Source organism: Penicillium oxalicum, chromosome II (assembly GCF_001723175.1).
Source record: "Penicillium oxalicum strain HP7-1 chromosome II, whole genome shotgun sequence".
Taxonomy (NCBI): domain Eukaryota; kingdom Fungi; phylum Ascomycota; class Eurotiomycetes; order Eurotiales; family Aspergillaceae; genus Penicillium; species Penicillium oxalicum.
Window position 1 is genome coordinate 3,125,041 of NC_064651.1, and position 18,005 is coordinate 3,143,045.

At 50.6% G+C, this 18,005-nt stretch overlaps 6 protein-coding genes across 6 annotated transcripts; 2 read left to right on the forward strand and 4 right to left on the reverse strand.

Annotated features, from left to right (window-relative positions):
- Window positions 1-2,374: 2,374 nt before the first annotated feature.
- POX_b02960 (Asparagine--tRNA ligase) lies at window positions 2,375-4,139 on the reverse strand (the record flags this gene model as incomplete). The annotated part of the gene is made up of 3 exons (XM_050111867.1): window positions 2,375-3,598; window positions 3,667-3,787; window positions 3,871-4,139. 3 exons carry the CDS (start codon window positions 4,137-4,139, stop codon window positions 2,375-2,377), a joined length of 1,614 nt encoding a protein of 537 aa, XP_049972213.1.
- Window positions 4,140-4,689: 550 nt separating this feature from the next.
- POX_b02961 (uncharacterized protein) lies at window positions 4,690-7,463 on the reverse strand (the record flags this gene model as incomplete). The annotated part of the gene is made up of 2 exons (XM_050111868.1): window positions 4,690-7,206; window positions 7,269-7,463. The coding sequence occupies 2 exons, from the start codon at window positions 7,461-7,463 to the stop codon at window positions 4,690-4,692; spliced, it is 2,712 nt and encodes a 903-aa protein (XP_049972214.1).
- An 843-nt stretch (window positions 7,464-8,306) lies between these two features.
- On the forward strand, window positions 8,307-9,374 carry POX_b02962 (uncharacterized protein; the record flags this gene model as incomplete). The annotated part of the gene is made up of 1 exon (XM_050111869.1): window positions 8,307-9,374. One exon carries the CDS (start codon window positions 8,307-8,309, stop codon window positions 9,372-9,374), a length of 1,068 nt encoding a protein of 355 aa, XP_049972215.1.
- Window positions 9,375-9,688: 314 nt separating this feature from the next.
- Window positions 9,689-11,659, reverse strand: POX_b02963 (T-complex protein 1 subunit zeta; the record flags this gene model as incomplete). Its single annotated transcript, XM_050111870.1, has 6 exons — window positions 9,689-11,143; window positions 11,199-11,219; window positions 11,272-11,313; window positions 11,386-11,407; window positions 11,462-11,556; window positions 11,618-11,659. The coding sequence occupies 6 exons, from the start codon at window positions 11,657-11,659 to the stop codon at window positions 9,689-9,691; spliced, it is 1,677 nt and encodes a 558-aa protein (XP_049972216.1).
- A 348-nt stretch (window positions 11,660-12,007) lies between these two features.
- On the forward strand, window positions 12,008-13,687 carry POX_b02964 (Nucleolar protein 56; the record flags this gene model as incomplete). The annotated part of the gene is made up of 3 exons (XM_050111871.1): window positions 12,008-12,171; window positions 12,247-13,366; window positions 13,427-13,687. The coding sequence occupies 3 exons, from the start codon at window positions 12,008-12,010 to the stop codon at window positions 13,685-13,687; spliced, it is 1,545 nt and encodes a 514-aa protein (XP_049972217.1).
- A 1,418-nt stretch (window positions 13,688-15,105) lies between these two features.
- On the reverse strand, window positions 15,106-15,696 carry POX_b02965 (uncharacterized protein; the record flags this gene model as incomplete). The annotated part of the gene is made up of 1 exon (XM_050111872.1): window positions 15,106-15,696. One exon carries the CDS (start codon window positions 15,694-15,696, stop codon window positions 15,106-15,108), a length of 591 nt encoding a protein of 196 aa, XP_049972218.1.
- Window positions 15,697-18,005: the final 2,309 nt, after the last annotated feature.

Here is an 18,005-nt window from a genome sequence, read left to right on the forward strand (position 1 = left end):
CCAACTCTCGTCCAGGATTGGTGTCAGCCTTGGCCAGGTCGGGATTCGCAAGACAAGTATAGAAACTCTACAGGCCACCACGTTTCCCAACGACGGACTGGCTCTCCTTGCGTTCCGCCCCTCCGGGAATGGAGGCGTGCTCGCTGATGGATTCATACGATGCAAAGAGAAAGATGAATCGAGGGCGAATGGTAATGCATTTGCTAAGCTACGCTACTACAGTACTCTCTAGACTTTCTTCGTCAGTAATGCACTAGTTGATATTCGATATTCCGTATACTATACCATGTGTAGTATGCAATGCATACCAGGAGCTGGGAGTTGGGTTCTTCAACCGCCGGCCCCCCCCCCCCCCCCCCCCCCTGTAACGCTTTCCACCTCCTAAGATCCTCTTCCCAGCTTCTAAAAGGGTTTCTTAGGTACTCCCATCTCGCCTTTACAAGTCCAAATCGACAAACACTAGAGCTGCATACCTACCTACCTAATCGATATGGAAACATGATATGTACGCACGCCCTTCGCACCACTCTCCACTCTCTCCACCCTTGTCCCTTGACGCCCTTTGCCCCCCTCAAAAATTGGTATTTTCCAATTTCTACCCCGTTTTTCCCGGTCTTTCTTTTTCTTTTTCTTTTCTTTTTAGGCACTTGACTCTGGGGCCCACGCTACAAGTGCTTGGTCCTCGCCTCAAAATATGATTGGGTCCTGATCGGCTCGGATGCGCACGCATTTGCGGATCTCAGTAACAGTATGTTCGGGGTTCGCTCTCGCCGGTGCCGAAGGGCTCATCCCATTTGTCCATGAAAAGACATTAGGCGATGCTCTGTCCGGAGTCTGGACAATGAGAAAATTGGATATTCTGTGGAAACCCCGTCCACGCAAGGGGAGACTTTGAAAAGACTGCAACGTCAAATGGGAAACAATGGGACTCGAGCCGCCAAGGGAGAGAGAAATTTTTTTTTTCCTTCATCGGCTTCGTCAAGAATCCCCCCCTCCCCTAAAGACCATCCTACCTATATCCAGCACGTGTCCGCCCGGGGTTTGAAGCTAGTACCGCTGCAGCTGCAATTTCCCCCCCCTAAGGTGGCCTAAATTCTCTTCCAAGTTCTTTGGCGCATCGCGGTGTGGAGTGCGGACAGTGTAAAAAGAGGGTTTGTCGTGAATGATAGGCTGGGATGTTGCTCCGCTGGAATATGGTGAGAATGGCCACCGGGGCCTATTATTTTTTTTTTCATTATTTTTTTTCATCTTACATGTTGTACTCAATTATTGTATAATGATTTATCATTTCTAGGTTTTCTGGTTTCACGATTTATTATTATCGACGACATGGTCCGGGAGCCTGGAGAGGGGTTGTGCGTGCTGCATACTCTTGTTGGAGGTAAGCTGGAGATCGTTGAACACTCAAGCTTGAGCTGGTGCTGTGCATCAAGTCAGACTAAACCCAGTTCGAAGCTGATTCGGTGACTTGATGAAGTCTAATCCTGTTCAGACTCGAAGAAATCCCACCAATCTGACAGTGGTGTTGAACTCTGTAAGAAGTGTCACCCGCAAACCCGCTCGGTGTAAGACGGGCATGCGGCTTAAAAAGAAATTTCCTCAGCTTGATTGTCGCCCACTTCCGGTTCCGGGGGATGAGGACGGGAGATCATGTGGCCTTAAGGTTATATCAGTGGACGCGTCAAATCTATAGGGCCCAACGATGGGACTGGTCAATCGGCGCTTTCAAGCCGACCAGCTCGGGATAGTGGATGACCATGAATGACTCATGAGATAGGTTCTAACTGACGAATGGAGGTAAGAGGTGATTGCGAGAGAATCTTGGGCCAAGGTAACTTTGGCAAATTCTTGTCAGATGACGAGGCTGGTCGTCTGGTCAGATTATACATGTAGGGGCCAGGTATGCCACTTTCAGTCAACTTATCAGTATGCTTACCAGGACTGGAAGTAGCACCCAACACCTTTTGTATGTACAGATACAGCAGACGTGGAGATGGGCTTAAATTGGATGACTGGAATGGATTGAATGTATGGACCTAATAGGTACATGTAGTGTGTATATAGGTACACACAAACCGCTTGCACTACAAGAGATCGCCTCTCGCCTCACTGCAGGAAGAGCCCCGACGTTGTGAAGATCAAGTAGAGAGTGACACCACTTCCACCCCTTAGCCTCCATCGACTCGTACTTTTTTTTTTCTAAAAAAAGAAAACAATAGAGTAAAATAAAAGGTATGTGTACAAGGTGAACCCAAGCAATCTGTCCAGAAACCAATGCATGATTTTGACTCAAGATCAAATTATAGTATACAATGTAAGCCCAGGATATAATATACATTCATCTCCACAAGACCAGACCCTCGGCCAAGCAGTCTCAGCAATCAGCCCTTCCATAGTAGCGCGGAAACGCAACAACATCCCGGACGCTGGAGACCCCGGACAGGTAGCCAATGAATCGGTCAAATCCAAGTCCAAAGCCTCCATGGGGAGCAGTGCCCCAACGTCGAAGGTCAGCATACCATTCCAGATGTCCAAGATCCTCGTCTGTGGTGAGATAAGGGTAGCACGGTTCATTGGTGGCGGCGGTCTCCGCGTCCGCCTTTGCACGAGGCTTGATCAGCCCGTACTCTCGCATCTTCTGGATGATGTTGGGCAAGCGATGCTCGCGGAGGGAGCCACCGGCCACCTCGCTCACTTCGGGAAGAAGCAAGTCAAAACAGGCGACCGTGTCACCGGGCGTTTCCGTCTCATTTCCTGCCGAGGGAGCCATGTAGAAAGGTTTGATGACCGTGGGGTAGTTGGTGACAAACACAGGCTTGCCTTGATGCAAGACTTCGACAATATACTTTTCATGCTCCGTCTGCAGGCCACCTTCCCACGACGGCGGATGCTCGAATATAGCGCCGTCCTCAGTCACAGCTCTTTGCAGCATTTCAATCGCCTGCGTATAGGTGATTCGATGCCACCGTGGGCCTCCCATCAACATCTCCCATCGCGCGTGTAGATCCAGCCCGGACTCCGCCGAGCTGGTATCATGGCCGGACTCCCCGCTTCGCTTCGCCGTCAAGATTTCCTGGCCAACGGGCGAGGCGTACAATCGGCGGGTGAGATCGCGCAAAAGATCTTCCGCGAGGTTGGTGAGCGAATCGAGATCGCTCAAAAAGTTTGATTCGACCTCGAGCATGTAGAACTCGCTGAGGTGGCGGGGGGTATCGCTTTTCTCGGCTCGGAAAACCGGCGACAGCGTCCAGACATTTCCCAACTCCGCCGCATACGCTTCGAGATGTAATTGAGAGGACACCGTGAGGTACTTTGGCGATCGGAAAAAGTGATCGGTCTCACTCCCGTCTGACGTGACACCGCCGCGCGGAAGCAACGTAAACGTTTCCCCAGCTCCTTCGCAATCGGAGGATGTAATGATCGGAGGTTGCACTTGGGTGAAAGGGCCCTCGGGGCGGGAGTGAAAGACACAGCCTAACTGGAACAGACATTCTGACCGAAACCGCGCGAGAAGAGACTGGAAGGGTGTGCGGATGCGAAGGTGAGGGATCTGGCGCAGAAAGTCGGGACTGTGGTATTTCTTCTGTATAGGGTATGTCTGGTGGCATTGCACACACACGATCAGAGCCAGTCACGCATATCGAGGGAGTCAAGACAGTCACCCACCTCTGGATTCGCGCTCCCCACTACGGTCACGTTGGTAGCTTGGAGCTCGTGTGTTTGTTCCTTGCCGGGCGGACAGGCCTTCCAAATGCCTGATATCTCGATAGCCGTTCCTGTAGATAATCTGGGTGAAGATGCGATCGGGTCAGACTCTTACAATAACATGGTGAGAGAAAGCGTGGATCGGAGACTCAAGGGTGCACGTACTCCGCGGCCTGCGCCGGCTTCAAAATCGCTTGCAATGGCTCGATTGTCGAGCCATCTGAGATTTCCGCAAAAGCAAACCGCTTTTGCTTGCGGACTGATCGAACAAAGCCACTGACCTTGACCTCTTGGTCTTCTAGGCCACACGGCCCGTCCGCCTTGCTTGCCTCAAGGATCTGCGCGCATCGCCTCGTGACTGGTCCAGGCCGTGATGAGAAGCTAGCGTTGAGTCGCGCAGCAGACGTGACGAAGGACCGCCGCCATGTCTGCATGGCTGTGCTGGAGTGCTTTGTGCGTGGTGATCGTCAAGATTGATGACGATTTGAAAGTCCAGTGGATTTCCAGCTGCGGGATGGAGCTATTTCTCCGAGGACGGGCAAGGCTTCCGCAGGTCCGTTGGAGACGCCGTTTCTCGTGACCAGACGCATACTGGAGTCTGTCACTTTGTAAAAATTTATATGGAATATACCTCCAGACAGCCACAGATTCATTATCAGCTTGTCCAAGTCTGCACGACATCCAAAGTATCAAGACCTAAGGAATGATGTACCACTTCCGTTCCAGTCCGGTCATAGATTTTTGGCGGTGGTGACTACATACGCCCGAGTATACCTGAGGAAGCACAGCAGGGAAGAAGGCCCCTCGAGCATTGCGACATGGTCAAATAAATCAAATTTTTTAAAACAAAAATTACAAGAAATGGGAACGAAAGCCATTCGGCAAAAAAGGTCCATGACACGTAAGAGAAAGCCCCGAAGAAAAAACAAGACCTAGTATTCTTAACAGAGCCTACTGTTCAAGGCAAACACTTGCTTGGCTGCCTTAATTTAGTGGACCGCGGCGATCGTACGCTTTCCTCTCCTCCTCGATCATATCAATAGCATCGGCCAAGTCCCCGTTTGATGCAGCAGCATAGATGGCAAGCCGAGAACGCCCACCTTGCTCAGCAGTCCCAAAGCCGAGATCAATAAGTGAGACTACGCATGCTTCAACCTGATCCTGCTGCGGCTCTGCGCTCGCGTCAAGCGAACCAGTTGCCGCGGGCCGCGAGGTCTCTCCCGTCGGAGAGCTTCTAGAAATATCGTATGAAGACGCATCTCTGGACAGCCGACGCTCCCTTCCGTCCAAACGAGCCCACGTGTCCAAACCGTTTGATTGTTTACTCTTTCCGGAGAGCTTGGCGGATGCACGCCGCCCCACTGGGGTCGGTTCATGAAAGTCGACGGCCGGTGCTGAGCATGATCCATGCACATCGTCCGCTTCGAATTCATTCGAGAGTGAGGGCGTATCCAGAGAATCGATGAGCTGGCACGGCTTGTCAGCCGCTGTCTTATGCTCACTCGACAGTTGCTGAGCGTCCACTTGGAAGACAGGGGGGTAATGGTCCAAGCTTGGCAGCCGGTCCTGTATCCCAATGAGTTCCGGCTGAGCCGGATTATCAGGAATGAAATCTATAAGGGCTGGCGTTGAGCTCTCGACTGATGCGTTGTATGAGATAGCCTTTTGACTATCACCATACAGTGATCCTTGGTCAGAGCCTTCGAGAGAACCCGATTTTTGATGACCCTCGTGAGGAGCAGGTGACGGCTGACTGGGCAATGCTTCCGGCTCACAGCCTACCCCGCGATCTTTGATAGAGAACTTTTCAAACAGAGTTCCTTGCTGGCGAGAAAGGTCCTCCGATAGGTCCGAGGGACTACCAATTGAATCGTCGCTGAACTCGAGATTGATCGCGTGGCCATCAATATGAACGCCTTGTAATGCGTTGATGGCCGCAATGGCGGCATGGATAGATGGAAGGTAGATATAGCCAAAGCCCGCATGATGGCCAGTCTCGGAGTCTCGAGGAAGGCGCACTCTCACAATGAAACCCTTTGAAGCAAATACTTCCTGAATAATCGTTTCGGTGACCTTAAACCCAACGTTTCCGATAAACAGAATTTCCGTCCGAGAATCTTCCATAGAATCCTGAAGGGATGTAGAATGATCGGTTGACAAGGCTGTAGCTCTGCTTGCAGATTGATGAGCCAAGCCGTCTGACTGGCAAATTGGCGAGGACCCTGAATGATGTGGCTGCAACTCAGGATTGTGCTGGGGAGGATATAAAGGAGAATATGGGAGGTGTCCAGCAGGATGAGAGGCGTTCCATGGTGTCCATGACGCGGCGTTTGGAATTTGTGGATAAAAAGCATTAATGGGCCGTGGCAAGGGTGGCATCGCAGAGACTTGTGTGTGAGGAAGACGGGGTGGAACTGGGGACGGATGGTTGAAATTTGGAGAAGAGGAGATACCGTTACCCTGGTCCTGCAGGGCGACACTGCCCGAACCAGTGAAGCCAGACCACAGAGTAGCCTGCGGATCTGAGCTTTGAGGATCAGAAGGTTGAAGGTGGGACGGGACAGGGAGGCTGCTTTCGGCACCTCGAACATCGTAGGCAGAAGTGCCACTTCCCGCGGTTCGAGAGGCGCCCCCTGACTGGGCCCCTTCTGCTGGACCGGCAGCGAATGAAGGCGAGACCCTCTGCAGCCTCTCAAACCAGGTGTTCATGTCATTCGAGGCGAAGTGACTAAACTCATTCTCAAAGACTGCATACAAGACCTTACTAGCCTCATTAAGCTCAGAAGCCATTGTTCTCAAGCCGTCCACTGCATTCTCAGCAACAGGGCGTCCGGCATGGAAAGCACCTTCTGCGAATTGCCGTCCATGCTCCGGGAAATTTTGAAACGCAGTGCGCATGTGTGCTTCAATGGACGCAAGCAGATGCTGCAAAGAGGATTGTACATTCTCCGGGACTGTTCTTTGAGCATTTCGAAGGTGGTCCCGCAATTCAGGAAATTTGCTTCTCAGCTCAGACTGCACCGAATTGGCCCCGTGCACAAGATGATAGAGAAAGGTCGTCGCCATGACTTCCAGTGGATGCTGTGGTCTCTGCGAACCGTCTTGCGAAGAGTGTTCTGTGGCAGTCGGTGCTTCTGAACGCGCATCTCTTGTCTCGCCATTCTCTGCTGGATTGAGAAGCTTTGCCAGTTCGGCCTCAAAGGCTGCCATGAAAGGCTGATCTTCGACCTGAGTTTCGGGGGAGAGGGGGCGACCTGGTGATTGAGGGATCTTTTCGGGTTGAGAATTGCTCTCCCCATCAGGCTGCGCTACCGAGGCATCTTTAGAGTCTCCTTGTGATTGGCTGACTTCGTCATGTCTCTCAAATCTTTTCCAGATTTCAGTGATGGAGTTGGTTCGACGAATATCAAAAATATGCATTGGGGTAGGTTCTTGACCAGGGTACATGTCCTCGTCTGGTGGCTCATCCAGCCGTTGAGAAAGTTCGAATGAGGATCCTACCTGCGCAGAGGCGTCAGTCATGATGCCCAGTTTGTGCAATGCCCTCTTGAAGAGAATCTTACCGTGATCTGATCACCATCATCAGCATCAAAGTAGGTGAGCAGTGCTCGGGGATGGTCAGACGCGATTTCGTCATAGTCAGCGGCAGAGACTTGTACTACCCCATGCAGATTTGGTTCTTCTCCGTCGACATTATGCGGTTCAGGCTCCTGGGACAGTGGTGCTTGGAGGCCTCTGATTTGGAAAGGTCCTAACATTGTGCTCTTCGGGGCTGTTCCTTGCCCGTCAAGTCTAGGGTAGGGACTGAGCAAGTGGGGACCTGGAACAAGAGCTACTGTGGCGTGCAATCGGATCAAAGAGTAGGTTTAGGATGTGTCCAACGAAATTTAACGCCTATCGGACTCGAGAAGTCACATCTGTTACAGAAAGAGAGGCGGAGATATTCTCAAGATCAAAGAATCTTTAGGAAATGGGAGCTCTGAATGTGATGAATTCAAAGATGTGAATTGATGACGGGGTGTAAGGATGTTCCAGGCAACAGTCGCAGAGAGGCGATAATAAGCTCTCCCCGCCCAAATGGGTCACCTGATTGATGGCTGAGCATGAACGAGCAGGTGATCTGACCTACCAAAGACCAACCCTGACAGGGCGGCCGCGTCCACCCCGGCCGCTTAGGTTGGCTGCGCCTGATGAGTCAGGATGTCCTCGCGGTCGAGACGGGAGCAACCTGAATCCACCATTCCGTGCCGTGACTTAGACTAAGCTGCGTCGCCTTACGAACCAGCGCGCGGGAAACACGCGCCGGTCTTTACTCAATCCGTCATTTAAGCCTTGCCAAAAGAAGCTTCCGGTTTCTTTTTTCTCGAGACCAATTTCGCATCAGCGCCGATGACTCTCTTCTCTGCACCATCGTGACTTTGAAGTTCTCGTGCGGACCAGAACCTTTCTGGGCCCATTCATCCGTACCAAGCGACGCGTCGATTTTTAGCTCGCGGCAATGTCCACGGATAGTCCTCCGCATCTCACGCGTATACTACCGTCCTTTGAAACTTGAAGTGCAGACAACGTTCGGTCACGAGTTGTTCGGACGAAATATCTCAATGTCTCAGGAGAAGCCATCGACAAGCCTCCAAAGTACGAGCGACCACAACGTCCAAAACATTATCCTGGGAGATCTGCTTTTCAAGCCATGGTACCAGTCAATATACCCGGAGGATCTAGTCCCCAAGGACGCCGAACATCTCTATGTGTGTCGGTGGTGCTTCCGATACTCCTGCGATAAACTCGCATTTGCCAAGCACACACGACTTTGTGCAAATCGCACCACTCCCCCGGGCATCAAGGTGTACGAGCATGGCGGGTATGCCGTTTGGGAGGTAGACGGGGAGGACCACAAGCTCTTCGGACAAAACCTCTCTCTTTTCGCCAAGCTCTTCCTTGATCATAAGACGGTCTTTTTCGACGTCGCCACATTTCTCTATTACATCCTCACTTTCGCCGACCCTGCCAGCCCGGAAGAGTATTCCGTGCTGGGGTTTTTCTCCAAAGAGAAACTCTCGTGGGACTCGAACAATCTTGCCTGCATCTGCATCTTTCCACCATATCAGCATCGGCAACTGGGAAAGCTTTTGATGGGAGTGAGTTATAAACTGAGCGGATGGGAACACCCGGGCGGATACATTGGGGGGCCAGAAAAACCTCTGAGTGATTTAGGCCAGAGGAGTTATAATCGTTTTTGGGCTGAGCGCATTGCACGATTTCTTTTGCACGGGAGGCAATGTAGCAACAAGCCCGACGGAGACACCCAGAAATTGCCAAAGCCATCACCAACGAAGGTGTCGAGAAAGAGACCGCCACGAGAATATCTCACAGTCGAAGAGATTGGTCAGGCTACTGGAATGCTCACTGAAGATGTGATCACGGCGGTGAAAAGCATGGGAGTAGTGCGACCTGATACTACCCCAAAGAAAAGGAAACTTGCCCGGCTGATGGGCGACGAGGACCCCAAGGAAGCCCCCAAGGTTGTGATCCACAAAGCGGATATATGGGAATGGGCCAAGGCGAATTGTCTTTCTTTTGAGGATCCCGTGAAAGACGAAGGTTTCACAGCTGGCTTCCCATCCTTTTCAGTCTCTGAAGACGATGATAGCACGTCTCAAGAGGAGTGACGACTTCGGCCACTTTGGACTGTAATCACGAGACCAGCAGGCATGCCTCTCACGTGAAAAACCTTCGTTGGCAAAAACTTATTACGCATCATGTTGCTTTGACTTTGCACGCTTTACGACGATAGTGTAGGATTCCAAACCTACTTGGCTGTATTGGAAATCATCATTTTATTTTTCCACACATTGATATTTTAATTACAAGTATTGTGCGAATTTCTTTTATGGGAGGCCAAGGTCTTAGAAGAGAACTGTAGCACCCAGTATCAGAATCGTCTCTTGGTCCAAATGGCGATTGGGCATGAATCAGAGATACTTTACTCCTCCATGCCGCCGGGGCCACCGGACTTGCTCATTTGACGAGCCTTCAGGAGCTCATCACAAAGCAAAAGGTTGGATGCAATGCCAGTGCTGGAAGCAACACAGTTCCGAAGCACACGGTAGGAGTCGAAGACGCCCGCTTGAACAGGGTCCATAGGGAGACCAGTGTTCAGATCCAAGCCGACGACGGCTCCATCTTTGCTTTCATCCTGCATGGCAGCCAGGGAATCCTGGACATCGTGTCCTGAGTTTGCAGCGAGAGTCTTGGGAATGACCAACAGCGCATCGGCAAACGCATCAACACCCCACTTGGCCTTACCCTTCACGGTCTTGTTGAACTTGTCTGACTTCAGGTGTTGGGCACAGGCAACTTGGAATGCACCGGCTCCAGGGATGACGCAGCCATCGACAATCGTGTTATAAACGGAGCGCAGGCCATCTCGCACTGCATCCTTCACTTGAGCGATGGTGTGCGGGTTGGGTCCCTTGATCATGATAGTCACGGACTTGGGGTCCTTGACTTCCTCCACAAAGGTGTACTTCTCCTCGCCGAGCTGGTGCTCGTAAACCAAGCCGGCCCAGCCAAGTACGTCGGGTGTCATCTCATCAACACTGTTCTGAGCGACACCGCCGCAAACCAGCTGCAAGCGCTCCATATTTCTCCGCTTGGCTCTCCGCAGAGCCATGATGCCATTCTTGACGAGGATATCCAAGCTCAGGGGGTCAATGCCCTTCTGATTAATCACCACAAAGCCCTTCTTAGGGTCGTTGCCGCAGACTTGCTTCTTCAATTCCACAATCTTTTGCAGTTTCGCGTCGACGAACTTGCGCTCACTCTCCACCAACTTGTCACGCTGTTCAGCACTGGAATAGTAGAAGCCTGAGTTGATTTCAGACTTCTCGTACTCGAGGCTCACATTCAAAGTCAGAATGAAAGCGTTCTCAACGCGCTTGGGCATATCGGGATGACGGGCACCGTGATCCAACGCCAGCCCACGAATGAGCTGAGTATCCGATGATGTGCGGTGTTGCATGGTCATGATCTCAATCATGTGCAAGTCGGGCTTCTCTGGGGCACGGTGGATGGCCAGAACAGCATCAACAATATCGGGAGTGAGCTTTTCGGCGAGTGAGCTGTTCAGCTTGGTGGAGAGAGAGGTGCGAGCTACGGAAAGCAGGAGTTCTCTGTCGATGGTTTTTTCGAGCTTGAATTGGTCCAGGAACTGCACAAAGGTCAGAGACGGGCCCGTAGACATCCTTTCAGGGATTTCGTTTACCTTCAGCGCCTCATTCTTCGCGATCTCGTAACCGTCCGTAATCACACGGGGGTGAAGGCCTTCTGAAATATGACGGTCGGCCTGTTTCAAAAGCTCTCCAACGGACAGAACGACTGACGTCGTACCATCACCAGTGATATCATCTTGAGCGGTTGCCGCTCGGGCGATCATGACCTTCCAATTATTATCAGTGACAGGGGCGTGTAATATCGAGAAAATATGCTCTTACGGCCGTCGGGTTTTGAATTTGCTGGGAAAATGTTAGCAACCTGATTGCACAATTTTCGAGATCCTCAACTCACCATCTCGCGCAGCAAAACGTTTCCATCCTTGGTCAATTTGATCTGTTATCGCAGATGGTCGTTAATCATTTCGCTCTTTGCTGGTCATTTGTAAAGGGGCCTTTTGATGCGTACTCCACCGGAACCGTCCACGAGCCTGACAAAACATTAGCCATTTTGATAGCATTGCAGCCGACTTGAAATGACTCACATCTTCAGGGTTCCCGAAGGACCCAAATTCGACTTCAGAACATCCTGGAGACCCTCTCCGGCGCTGATGTTGACCTTCAGGGCCTCTCCGCGTCGCTAAAAGGAAATATTAGTGCGGGCCACGGAGGGGTTGTTCGGAGCACACAGCGATTCATACCCGGGACTCCGCCTTGGGATTGAGCAGCTGTGTCGCGGACATATCTGCGGGCCAAAGGAATGACTGATAGCTGAGCCCAAAAAGATTAAATCGTAATGGGTTGTCAAGTAAGGCTGGCAGCTGGTAGCACACAGGAGTTTGGATGCCCGCAATGGACGACAAAGGCGGTGAGAGGAATTTGGGCAAAAAGCCCACATTCACGGATTCGCACTAGCGGCGAAAAAAAAGAGCTCTTGAATTCTTCGATCAATTTTTGTCTGCCTCCCGCCCCTTCGACTGTCCGACATCAGCAACCCGCGGATACGATTATTCGCGTCATTTCTGGGTCTTTGCTGTTTCTATATTCAACAGGCCATTTTTCCGACTTGAATTGGCCTTCCCACCAGCGCCATGGCGGATTACCTTCTCTTTGAGAGCCCCATGGGCTACTCGCTTTTCAAGGTCTCGATTCAGGGCGACGCCGTCGGCAACCGCCTGAAGGAAGTCCAGGCTGGAGTCAATGACCTTGCTAAGTTTGGCAAGATGGTTGACCTTGCCAGTTTTTTGCCATTCGAGTACGTCTGCACCCATGGCGTACAAGTACTTTCCGCGGTGGTTCTGGTGTAGAAAATCTCGCTAACGTCGTCAAGAAACAACAAGCAGGCTCTTGGTGAAATCAACGACGTTTCTGAAGGTGTCGCATCTGAGACTCTTGTTTCATTCCTGGACCTGAATTTGCCCAAACCCAGCAAGAAGAAGAAGGTCGTTCTTGGCCTCCTCGACAAGGGCCTTGCCGGTAGCATCAAGTCCGCCTTTTCTTTCGTCGACTGTGAGACTGGAGACACCAGCGAAGTCGTTCAGGATCTTCTCCGTGGCATTCGGTTGCACTTCCCCAAACTGCTGAGCCAACTTCGTGAGGGTGATATGGACACTGCCCAGCTGGGTCTTGGTCACGCTTACTCCCGTGCCAAGGTCAAGTTCTCTGTTCAGCGGGACGACAACCACATCATCCAGGCCATCGCTATCCTCGACCAACTCGACAAGGCGATCAACACCTTCTCCATGCGTGTTCGCGAATGGTACTCTTGGCATTTCCCCGAGCTGGTCAAGATTGTTTCCGACAACCAGCGTTACGCTCAGGTTGCTCTCTTCGTTCAGGACAAGAAGAGCCTCACCGATGAAAGCCTGCACGATCTTGCGGCTCTTGTCGAGGACGACAAGGATGTCGCCCAGAGCATCATTGATGCCGCTAAGCGCAGTATGGGTCAGGATATCTCCGAGTCCGACATGGAGAACGTCATCGCTTTCGCTGAGCGCGTCGTGAGCATTTCCAAGTATCGCAAGTCTCTCTACCAGTACTTGGTTTCCAAGATGAGCGTCGTTGCGCCCAACCTGGCTGCCCTGATTGGTGAGATTGTTGGTGCCCGCCTGATCTCCCACGCTGGTAGCTTGACCAATCTGTCCAAGTACCCTGCCTCTACTGTCCAGATTCTTGGTGCCGAGAAGGCTCTTTTCCGTGCTCTGAAGACCAAGGGCAACACCCCCAAGTATGGTCTGCTGTATCACTCTTCCTTCATTGGTCGGGCTGGGCCCAAGAACAAGGGACGCATCTCCCGCTTCCTTGCCAACAAGTGTTCGATTGCCTCTCGTATCGACAACTTCTCCGAGAGCCCCACTACCAAGTTTGGTGAGGTCCTGAAGCAGCAGGTCGAGGAGCGCCTGGAGTTCTACTCCACCGGCGCTGCTCCCACCAAGAACGAGGTCGCTATGGTATGTTACTCTGCGGGATTCGAACTGAAGGAAGGGCACAAACTGACAATTATATCACAGAGATCCGCTATGGATGCCGTTCTTGCTGGCATTGACGTTGATGTCGATGACAGTGATGCTGAGATGGAAGATGTTGACTCCAAGAAGGAGAAGAAGGACAAGAAGGAGAAGAAAGAGAAGAAGGAGAAGAAGGAGAAGAGCGACAAGAGCGACAAGAAGAAGAAGCGCAAGTCCGATGTGGGCGAGGACGACTCCGAGAAGAAGAAGAAGCGCAAGCACGATGCTGACACCGAGCCTTCAAAGAAGAAGCAAAAGGCATAAAAGCGCTTTGATCTGGTATCTGGAGTCTTTGTCACGGCGTTGGGTTATATGTTCTCTGTCATGTTTTTCTTCTCAAACTTGTTCACGACTCGATGGGCTCGGGGATCTGTAAATTATTCGATTTAGGCCTTTTGTGGCAACAAGATTTTGCTCTACCTCGTGTTATGAAATGCCACTGTTATTTGATCCAGTCTCCAAGACAATTCCGTTCCACGGGCATCAGTAAGGTAGAACCTTCATGTTCGAATTTTGGATTAGTTGAGAGTAGGCCCTTGCCCGAAGGTGATGGCTTTTCTACCCGGCCGGGACGACCACCTGCTTGATATGGTACGTCCAATATCCTGGATGTACGCACGAAAAGAGTGGGCACGTTCTTCCATGGTGTTTGAGAAGCTCAGTCCTCTGTTTATAAACCTCATATTGGAATACATCCCTTCCAATCGTGGAGCCATGATCCAAGACTGTCAAGTTGAGTGAACGGCATTATGAGTCCCATATTCTCGGGCCATCCGGGAGCTGAAGTCGACTCCCTGAGAAACTGCCCCACGTAGCAAACTAGGCGTTTATCATATGCACAGCCATGCACGCTTGGCAGATATAATCCCGCGTATCACATTCGGGTTGAATGGGAGGCTAGATTGATAAGTCAAGAGGCAAGGCTAGTGCATGCAGATTACTGCGGGCAACGTTGTGACACCGGCACAAGGCACTGCACTCCGGCAGATCTTTCCATGCAAATCGCGCTCCTTTGTTCACTTTTCGTGTCGCATGTTCGAGGTTGGCAACGCAATCCAGGACTGTCCACTATAAACAAATCCCCTGCATGCGCCGTAGATTCATCGTCGATTGTGTGAAACCCACTTACTCTTCCGCCAACTGAAGGTTATGCATCCCCTTTACAGCTAAAACATCGCTGAGAAAAGGCTTCCCGCTTGACCTTGAAATTTCTTCTGGGACGGTTTCTACGGACTGACAGACTGACACTTGGATTTGTACTCCGCTTGCCCGTTCTGTTTCTCGTCAATTTCTATTATTCGGTTTCTTGCGGTGCGTTTTGCCTCGATGGCTTCCCAAGGCACTATGCCCCGGGATATTCAATCTATATAGACAAGATTTACAAAGATTAGCTACTACTGGTCAGCATCAATTTCCACTACTCGCATGTTTTAGCAGAATCATTTTGTGACCTGAATTTCTACCTCCCCTTGGGTTTAAATACAAGTGTTCCTCCTTCAATTCAACAAATGTAAATACAAAGACCCATGATTACGCTCTGGCAGCTTCTGTCTCCGGCATAGATCTTCATAGACGTGTGTTGGAAAAGCTCCCCTGATCCGGTCTCAATCCAACTCCTGCCACTTTCTCTCTTTCATCACTCTCAATCTTCCTCATGAGCTGCGACTCGCAACCATTTCAGCTCAGATGTCGCCATCGCCTCCAGACAGGCAGTGGCTGAATTGCAGCTCAGAACCACAGTAAGCGCCCGCGTTGAAGTTGCTGGTAGGTCCGAGTTTCAACCAGCCATCCCAAGTACCTCCGTGGTCAAAACGCAGGCATTCAGTGCCACAGAGCTTGTTGCCCTTGACATCATGGAGATATTTCTTGACTGCGCCTGCAATGGTCTCGCGCTGCGCGGTGGTGTCGCAGTTTCGGCCGGTAGCGTAGTAAATCCAAGACACAGACTCGTAGGTTCCACGCACGGAGCTGCAGGAGTGTTCGTTGGATTTCTGCTTGATCGTGGAACCCATAGCCTGAGCAAAGGCGATGACAAATGACCCGATAGCGGCACAAGCTCCGGCCGCTGTGATAATTCGCTCACAGATTTGAACGTTGGTTCGCTCCGTCAGGTTTGTTTGAAGACCGAAGGAGTCAGTCTCGTTCAAGCTGATTTGCAGCCAAGCATCAGGGGCGGGCTGACCCTCGATGAACGAAGGCCAAGTAGAAGCCTGCGCAGATGTTGAAGAGCAGAAGACTGCCGTCAACAGGAGAGCTTTGAGAGGAAGATGCATGGTAGGCCAAACTGTTCAAACCGATGAGACCCGTGAAACAACAAATTCGAGCAATTTCTGACAGACGGTTTTCCAAGCTGGACATAAGAGTGCTTTTGAAGTTCTCAGTAGAGATTGAAATGACATGGAAATTGCTCACCTTTATACCTTTTCTCAAGGCCTCCAATATGTTGTTCGACCTCGGCTCCAACTCGTAAGAACATGTCAGCGCTACTACAACGCTAAATACTGCACTAATATTTCCTGTTGGATGTGGCTTCGTGATGTTTCAGTCGATGAACCTGTAATAAGAAAGGTTATCCTGGATCGACCATAGTGGCCCATAAGAAAAGCCTTGGTGAACGGGTTGCTCCAGACAAGATGAACTGTTCCGATGAACCTCTCGAGACCAGACGGCGTTGTTGATTGAGTATTCTGCTGGCCTAACGCCAGGATGCCCTTTGAATGTAGGCATCCAACATATCTTGGCCTGTGATTCACAATGGAAGGGAAAACCCTTCAGGAGACAGACAATGCTCATAGCTCAAGGACTCCGATCAAACAGTAGGCTAGCAAGTAGGGATACAAAGTCGTCGTTACTGATACGGTGACATGAGCGGCACATATTACCTTGTTAGGATTTTCATGAACCTAAGTTCAATTAGCTCAAGGATTTGAGACTTGGCACCCGTATTAGGTGGGTATTGACAACTCCGTTGTTGAAGCCGCACCGGAAAAGGCCTCCGGGCAGGCGGGAGGACCTGAAGGATTGTTGGATATCCAACTGGAAGATTAATATTCAAGTCAGCTAATTGATACACTATGGTGTGGATTTTGGACTGTGGAGCACTCTACAAATGGCTAATCTTGTCTTCAAATCATGTTACAGATCCCCATAACCGTAACCATGTCAAATTTGGAGTAGAAAAATCCGTCAGCCTGGCATGACGGTCGAGAAAAAGCCAAGCCAGAGTTAAATTAAAAAATTTAGGCTATTATTGAGATCCTCTAGCAGGAGTTCTCTTCTCGTAAGTCATGCTTCGCACTTCTGATCCCGTCCGCAAGTCCGAATGCTAGGGAGGACTGGGCAATAGTACTATGATGCTCCAAAGTGCAGCTGAGCTGTTGCACCAAATGAATATCAATAAAAGAAGCGATGAATGGATCTTTCAAAGTATAAGCATTGTATCAAGAACTTTTTCATCCAGATTTTAAAATCTTCTAGAATGGCAAGGGTTGGGAATAATTGTAGCTTCTAGTAGAGCCTATGCGGGATACCGCTGATGCACATTCCCTGCAGATGGATCCTAAAACAAAGGGAACTTGCCCTCAGATCCCTGGGTAAAGAATGGTTGAGTTGTGTTCACATGGATAATAGGGGGTCCAATATGCACGCACTGTACAGTCAAAGTGATACTGAGCTTCCTCAACGTATCATTGATGGGAGATCCAACAGATGGGCACGTGGTTCTCGCCGAAAATTAGGCCATCTTCAGCCTGCAATTGCACAGAAATAGGCGTAATGTGGAGGCTGTTGTGATATGTTGATAGGTAGATGTGGATTCCAAACCATGGGTGGATGTTAAAGTTGCTGGCGTTGAACGGCGGGATAATTAGTACGTGATATGCTGGCATGAGATTAACATGTATTAGGCAGGTAGTATCCATTCAATCTCTGCGGAGGACTTCTTAGGGTGGGGGCCGCTTTGTTTAGTAGGTAGCTGGTGAAAATTGTTTTCTAGTGCCTATGCATGGAGCTCGGACTATTTTCATGTGGTGGAGAGCTGTGACTGAAATCGCATTCAGGTTCTAGTGTATTCTCATGAAAAGTGTCGGCCTAATTCGAGCAGGCCAATTTTCTTGATTTCAAGAATCTCGATCCGGAGAGCTGAGGCGTACTGTTGGCCTTGAAAATACTGCGGTGTGTAGCCTGACACTGCCATGACACCCCTTGTCATGAGAGCTTAAGATAGCTAGCTTGGTACCCGACTAGCTCTAATAGACTGTAAGCGTAAGTTAGCTTATGTGTCCACCCTAATGCTTGAATCTTGACAGAGCCGCCTTGAACGGGAAGTCTATCATGTCATGCAAGGTTGATCAAGGATTACTAGTTCTTCATTCCATACACGCCAAAGAGAGAGAGCGTTGGCCTCATGTTAGGACTACCCGTCTAGTCCTGCGGAGGTTCGGATCAGAGTGAAGGTCCCAGGGTCACCCCTAGTATATGATTCAGACTAATCGCTGAGGAACTAAGGTCGCTGCTCCTGTGAGCAGTAGTTAGGGCCCGCGGGTACGGCGGGACATAACTACATCTTGCGCAAAAGTACTAC